The sequence below is a fragment of the Centroberyx affinis genome, unplaced genomic scaffold, assembly GCF_046629955.1.
Source record: "Centroberyx affinis isolate AG114_WGS23_722 - 3 ecotype Tasmania unplaced genomic scaffold, CSIRO-AGI_Caff_v1 ptg004049l_1, whole genome shotgun sequence".
Taxonomy (NCBI): Eukaryota; Metazoa; Chordata; class Actinopteri; order Beryciformes; family Berycidae; genus Centroberyx; species Centroberyx affinis.
Window position 1 is genome coordinate 847,702 of NW_027281845.1, and position 7,503 is coordinate 855,204.

General features: G+C 44.2%; 1 protein-coding gene across 1 annotated transcript; it reads right to left on the reverse strand.

Moving 5' to 3' along the window:
- On the reverse strand, positions 1–1,554 carry kcna3a (potassium voltage-gated channel, shaker-related subfamily, member 3a). Its single transcript, XM_071542287.1, has one exon. The coding sequence runs from the start codon at positions 1,552–1,554 to the stop codon at positions 1–3; it is 1,554 nt and encodes a 517-aa protein (XP_071398388.1).
- Between the last annotated feature and the right edge of the window lie 5,949 nt (positions 1,555–7,503).

A 7,503-nucleotide genomic window follows, 5' to 3' on the forward strand; every position in this document is an offset into this window, starting at 1 on the left:
TTACACATCTGTGAAAATCTTCTTGATGTTCACGCAGTTTTGGTTGTTTTCGTTGGTGAAGTTGGGCTGTTTGAAGGCGCTGTTGATGCCCTCCTCTATCACCATGTATTCAGACTTGCTGAGAGACGAAGAGCTGCACGTCCTTTTCAGCTCCTCCGAGGGAAGGTGCTCACAGCTGCTGACGTGCAAGTACTGCGCGTGTTCCTCCCCGTCAGTCTCCCTGTGGTAAAAGTAATTGAAATTGGACACAATCACGGGCACGGGTAAGGCAATGGTCAACACGCCTGCTATTGCGCACAGGGACCCCACGATTTTCCCACCGATGGTCACCGGGTGCATGTCTCCATATCCAACCGTGGTCATGGTGACCACTGCCCACCAAAACGCGTCCGGGATGCTGGTGAAACTGGAGGAGGGGTCGTCTGCCTCTGCGAAGTAAACCGCGCTGGAGAAGAGGATAACTCCAATGAAAAGGAAAAATATCAGCAGCCCGAGCTCCCTCATGCTGGCCTTGAGGGTCTGTCCTAAAATCTGAAGTCCCTTGGAGTGTCGTGACAGCTTGAAAATGCGAAAGACCCTCACCAGTCTGATCACCCTTAGGATGGCGAGGGACATGGCTTGTTGGCCGCCGTTGTTTTGCCTCTCGGCCAGCTCTGTTCCCAAAGTGATAAAGTAGGGAATTATGGCGACGATATCAATAATGTTCATGATGTTTTTTGAGAATGTAGTTTTACTTGGGCAAGCGAAAAACCTGACCAGCAACTCAAAAGAGAACCATATTATGCAGAGAGTCTCTATGACAAAGAAGGGGTCTGTGAATGGGCTTGGCACGTAGGGAGCAGTGCCATTGACCGTGGGTGCCACCGTGGCTTGGTCTCCCTCATCCCGAAATTCTGGTAGGGTCTCCAAGCAGAATATTACAATTGAAATTAAAATAACCAGCACCGAAACTATGGCTATCCCCCTAGCTGGCCCAGAGCTTTCGGGATATTCAAACAAAAGCCAAACCTGCTTTTGAAAGTCGTTATTGGGCAGTACGCGCTCCTCTTCTTTTATAAACCCTTCGTCCTCACGAAATTTCTCCATTGCCTCCTCTCCGAGTTGATAAAACCTTATCTCCTCAGAGAAAATATCAATGGGCACGTTGACAGGTCTCCGGATGCGCCCCCCTGACTGGTAGTAATAGAGGATGGCATCAAAACTGGGTCTGTTCCTGTCGAAGAAATACTCGTTCCTCAGTGGGTCAAAGTAGCGCATCCTTTTCCTGGGATCCCCCAAAAGTGTGTCGGGGAACTGGTTGAAAGTTTTAAGTTGAGTCTCGAAGCGTAAGCCCGAAATGTTGATAACGACCCTCTCACAGCATCCCTGTCCGCTGCGCCCGTATCGATCCACCGACAGGTGAGGCGCCGAGAGCGCAGCGGACTCCTCCAGCATGTTTTCCACTGTCATGACGCCCTTCCCCACCTCAGCATAACCCCGGTTGTCAGTTGTGTTGCTGCCTCTGTGCCTGGTAGACGAGGGCGACTGGATCGCGCTGAAGGTCTGGACATCCATACAGGTGGTTTGGTACGGAGGGGGGCCAGAGTGCGCCAAGCCTCTCCCAGCCAAAGCCTACAGCTTTGGAGAGCTGAAGCCGACGCCACTCACATCTCCTCTAATCATCACCTAACTCTGCGTATCCACAGTGAAGCGCTGCCCTCCCTTCTGATTTTTTTTTTTTTTTCACAAACGCGTCTATACCCGCCCACGGCGCGCATATGTCTGACATACGTCGACCATCCGCCCAATCGGAAATTAACTTGACACTCAACGTCGCGCTCACACCTCCTGCATGTGGTGAAAACAACACACTTAATGAAAGCACGACATCACACTTCCACACCTGTTTGATTAAGCTTAGTTTGACTGTTCAAACATCTCTTTCCCCGAGCTTCAGGGATCATTACGAATCCTTTATCAACACCTTGCAGCAGAAAGCAAGACATGAAACCAGTTCATCGACTTTATGTTTACAATCTATAGTGCTAGGGAAACATGGGCGTGTATGGCAAGGTTTGGCACTTGTCATGAGTCCAAATTTGGTCGTATCCTATAGTTTTTATAATTATGATAGAAAGCAACATTTAAGCAGAAATGTATTTGGATACCATATCTACAAAAAGAGAAAATTACATCATGGAGGCATTCAGGACCAATGTTCACTCTAGCCTGCTTCTGTCCGTCTCAAAATTATCACTCTAACCAAATAATATGTTGCCAGCAGTCATTGCTCCACTTTGTCCTCAGAAATCTAGTCGATATAAACGGACATATTTGGTTGCAAAGGATATTAGATTGCTGCTTTGACACCACTGTCTAGAAAGTCATTATCCAAAAGTCTAAGGAGCAGATTCTTTAATTGCTTGGTCTGTTATGTTTCTTTTTCTTTTGTTGTTCAGGAAATGTAGCTCTCCATGGTTCTGAAAACAAGCGCGCACTGCTGTGACCACTTGGACATCAGTGCGCGCTCTCTTCGTGACAGATCATTGGCGCTCATACAGGCTGGTGTGTGTGTGTGTGTGTGTGTGTGTGTCCCGTACACAACATGCACTGTCAATTTGTGTTTTCGTCCTTGTGGAGCTGTTTTGGGATGTTTTTTTTCTATAGCGCTATTAGAAACACAGAAGCGTCCTGAAGCCTCGGGATCCATCACCTCATTTCCACCGAGTCCTTTCAAGACAAGAAGAAAAAAAAGCCTCGCCGCCAATCTGTTTGGTGATAAAATGGCCTCAAAGAACCGTCTGAAGTGTCAGCCTTTGTTACAGCTGCTATTAATGATGAAAATGCAGAATCAATGTCATTTATAATTCATACTGACAGGCTTCATCAAAGGACGTCTGTCACCATCTGTGATTTAGGAACACGTGCACGGGGTTAAGGAGTTCAAATGGAATTCATGCCTAATGCACAATGTGCTCTTTTTGTGTCACTCTCGGTTTTAATGTTGACATGCCAAAATCCAAAGGGGAAGCTGAGCTTTCCCTCTATCCGAATATGGTAACATCTAGTACTCAACTATGAACATGCTCAGCAAATCCTCTTAAAGAGGATGACACTGATCTAAAAAACCTATTGACCTCTTTTGCACTGGCTCTACAAAATTAGTTCTGGAGCATGAAAACACTCACTACCCACATTTCTTGCATATCTTATATGACAGGAAAATAAACAGCCGATTACAGTCAAATGAATTGATTCGATCAGATGCATTTGTGTGCATCAGCTAATGTGTTGAAAAAGTACTATCTGAATTCCCAAATCATGAAATAAATCTGTATTTAATTTATCTAACATTTCATTACTTGAAGTGCCACAATGTTCATATTCCTGGAAACCTTTGGTTAAGCCTCCGCTAGTAAAGCCAACATTTCCTCAAAACTGTGTTTATCCTCTCAAGGACTTGTGAAGTATCAAAAAAACTTTAATAAAATAAAAATGTCATAGGAAAAAAATTTAACTGAATACATGATAAGATGTGCTGAATGTCATTATCATCAAAACTGTCACTTGCCTTTCTCTCAAAATCTCACAAGACATTTTCTTTTGAGGAGATAAACTGTTCCATTTATTATTAATAGTTTTATCCCAATAATAAGGTAGTTATGGGAGGCTAAACCGGATAAAACATGATAGTAACATTACAGAGGTGACAGTAAATCTTAGTGAAGCGAGCAATGGGTTAAAGACAGGTTTGTCAATACAGGCATTGATTAGTCTTCTCTATTCGCTTTGAAAAGACTGAGGCAGTGGAGCACTGTACGGTGGAATGGACAAATAGTTAAGTCGTGGGTCTAACCGACATAATTAGATTAAATTCAGTCACCCACTTAAGTGTTTTTGCAATGGAGACTTCAACTTAAGTCATTTGCCCAGAATGTTTGTCTGGCTGTAGGCGTAATCCATGTCAGCAGAATACGGCCATGTCCACTCAACTGCTATTAAACATTCGAGAAGGATCCTCTGCAAGGAGAAAATCACATTGATATCCACAACCTACCAGAAGTTGCTTCTCAATAAGCATGGGAAGTTTTGTCTGGGTTTCGTTTCCATGGCAGCACAACAGCAAGTGTTTTGTAAAAGTGAAAAGAGTTAAGTTGAAGAAGTTGCATAATTTCCAGTCCAAGTCGTGCAGGGGCAAGTACACCAGAGACTGTTTTCCCATTCGTATTAAGGAACGAACACCTTTCATATCAGCATGAAAGGAACCAGGCTTTTTGTGTGTTGAATTGAATGCAAGGGTACTTTTCAATCGCCTAAGTGTCGGATCAACAAAGGGACGCATATAAAGCAAAGACCCTAGGTGGAAGAGACACTTTCATTTTACAACAACGCTATCTATTGAATACTCCTTGGCTATAAAGCTCCCCTCGCCCCCCATGTTTCTGTCTCTTTTATCTCATTCACTCTCCACTTAAATATATTTAGCTGAAAATAAATTACATTTAAATCTGTTCTTTCCCCAAGGCCACTGTGTAAGCACTCTTTATGCTTGTAAATGTAGATGGATTGAGTGTACCAACCCATGATCTGATCCCAGATTCTGTTTTGATTTGCTCTTTTGAGGTAAACTAATGGGGGCAGAGACAATGTGCCGTGTATCAGTGTATGTGCTTTCCTGATTATATTGTTGTGGGACTGAGTGCATGTGTGCTTTTATGTGTTTGAGAGAGAGAGAGAGAGAGAGAGAGAGAGAGAGAAAGAGAGAGAGAGAGAGAGAGAGAGAGAAAGAGAGAGAGGGGAGATGGATAGATGCCAACAACCCCCTTTTTTATGATGGAATCCCCCGGTGAATACCATCAACGTAGAGCCAAGATGTGAGCCTCCAAATCAAGACCATTATTTGAACAGTTCTGGTCCCATTAAAACCCAACAGGTGATTTATTGTCTCTGTTTATACTAGTCGAGGAATTGGCCTGCATATTGACCTTTCCTACACATGCCTATGCCCAATCTCGCATGTGTTCATAAATACTTAATGGCGTTTTATTCCACAAGGCCTTTCAATGCATTTTCTCCATCCTAACCCATTAAATTTGCCTGCCTAGAGCAGATAAAACAGGCCTATTCTGTAGCCAAACCTCCAGCTGAAAGCAGCTAAAGATAGACTTTTTTTATCAGTCTGGGAAGTTAAAAAATGACTTATTAACTCTGGCAGAAGCTGGAATTTTAAGTGACGTAACAAATGATATTGTGCGTCTGCTTCCAAGCTCGGGGGACAAGGGCATTTGATATAATAATCCCCCTCCGAAAATCTTATCTGCATTTTCATTCTTCACCACTGCAGACGGTGTCGGAGAAAAGAGGGCCGGTTTCCATCAAAAATATGACAATGCTCGGACGCCTCTTTGAGTAACGAGGAGCAAGGCTTTTTCTGTCTGTTCAGTCTAGCTCCCAGGCACACTCTGGTTGATCAATAAAGGCAGAGAGTGAGAGACCAGTGTCTATCGATCTGTCATCCATTGGCTGCGATCCCTGCCAGTGCAGAATCATTACGCATTCACACTGTCCATCTCCGCGGCTATGATGAGACAAGGTTAAGGCCAAGGTCATAAATAACACAACAACACTTTTCTTACCATGGTAACGTTTTGAAGCAGCAGCTAAATAGAGAGACTGGGCAGGTTTAATTACCATTGTAGCGGTTGTTTCCTCTTTCAGTCAATATCTTAGAAAATGCACAAGCCTAGTGTATATAAAACCAATGTTATCAGATTCGATTCAGTTAACTTATGGTAGTTAAAGGCATACTAATCAGGATTTTCCCCATTGAAATAGCATAAACCCATCCAAAAATGATCCTAATCAATCATTACTTATTGGCCCATTGGTAGTGTGTGACAGCGTGTGTGTCTGCAGACAGCCTGCCATCAGCCTGGATTTTCTTATTTCTGAATATCGTGACATTTCTGGGTGTCAACCTTTTGGCAGTGGGTGTGTTCCTGCAACCAAAGCCACCGCTGAATCGTTTTATATCTAAAAGCCACGTTGGCTATAGTAGTGTTCCCGAACTCTACAGAGTAACTGGAGTTCTCGTAGCTTCGTGGTTGTAGAAACGCTGATAGCTAAGCTACCGGCAACAGGCCAACTCCGCGTCACTCTTCATCTCCATCCTCTCCTTTAATACTCGCCAACAGGTGAAAGCCAACCCCAGATTCACTCTCGTTTTGGAACGAGCCTTGTCTGGCCTTGTTGGCATTTCGCCTCACTGTACTTGCGTTTTTTGCCATTCTGGCTGTCTTGTTGAGCTAGGGAGGAAGGGTCGACTTTGAAAGTTGTATTTACAAGCCACAACTGGCAAAATCCTACTCAGTATGCCTTTAAATAAGGGCCTAATTAATCTATTGGGATAATAAAAGGGCATATATCAGTTATGTGGTCTCATGTGTATGGATCATAATATTTGAATTGTGTGTTTATGCTAAGGATTTGTATATCAAAGCTGACATTCTGTACTCTTCTGTATAAGTCGGCCTCACCACCATGGAAATGTGAACAGCTGCTGCCACGGCGATGCACAAAACAAGCATGACACATATGGGAGATGGCTGGGGAATAAAATTCAGCGTCTCATCAACATGTACGTACGCTGTAATGTTATGGTTGCACTGCACATCAAACACAAACACAAACATACATACACACACACACAGGCAAAACCTAGACAACACAGACACACCACGGGCCAGTGCTAAGACAAACAGAGCTCTTCCAAATGTGCACAGAGCATGAAAAATGTCTATATACTGAGCAGATATCCCTTAATTAAGTAATAAAAATGAATGATGAATACCTCCGATTAGCATCATCTGACCTTTAGAGTCAGAGATAGCATCAAAATTAAAATTGTTTTATTAGGTTGCTCACAACCCGGGGCCAGTCCAAACTGGCGTCCTGGGTATAGCAGTGAGGTAGAGCGGCAGGATCCTGAGGGACGTGACGGGACGTGATGCACGCATTACGACTTACAGCCCCAGAAATGGCGTGTGATGCATTACATGTTAAGTCGCTATTCCAAATGGCATCCCAGCAGTGAAATGTGAAGGTCATGGGCAAGGAGGAGGCGTGTGGCGGGTAAAAGATCCAGCCTTCTGGATTAGAGATCCCCGGGGAGAACGAGCTCTCTGGCCCCCGTATGACATGCTGTCACAGTAATGGATTGGTAGGGCTACACAGAAAGACCCCCCTGAGCATTGGGCCATCGCTTTATGTCCAACCTGAGAAGACTTAGTTTGCTGTAGCAGAAAGACCACAGGCATGGGCTTGGGTGCTAATAAAGTCTCTTCGATTGATTGCGGCCGGTGGGGCCGGCCATATATTTTGCCAGAGGTGGATGGGAAGCAGAAGATAGGGCTGAAGAAGTGGAGAGAGAGATATAAGACCATGGAGATTCCCTTTGCTCCATGCTATCTGTCTAACATCGGGTATATCATTTTTCATTAAGATACCAAATCAGAATGGCAGTCA

Coding starts and splice junctions, on each gene's coding strand:
- kcna3a (XM_071542287.1), bottom strand. CDS start 1,554: ATGGATGTCCAGACCTTCAGCGCGATCCAGTCGCCCTCGTCTACCAGG.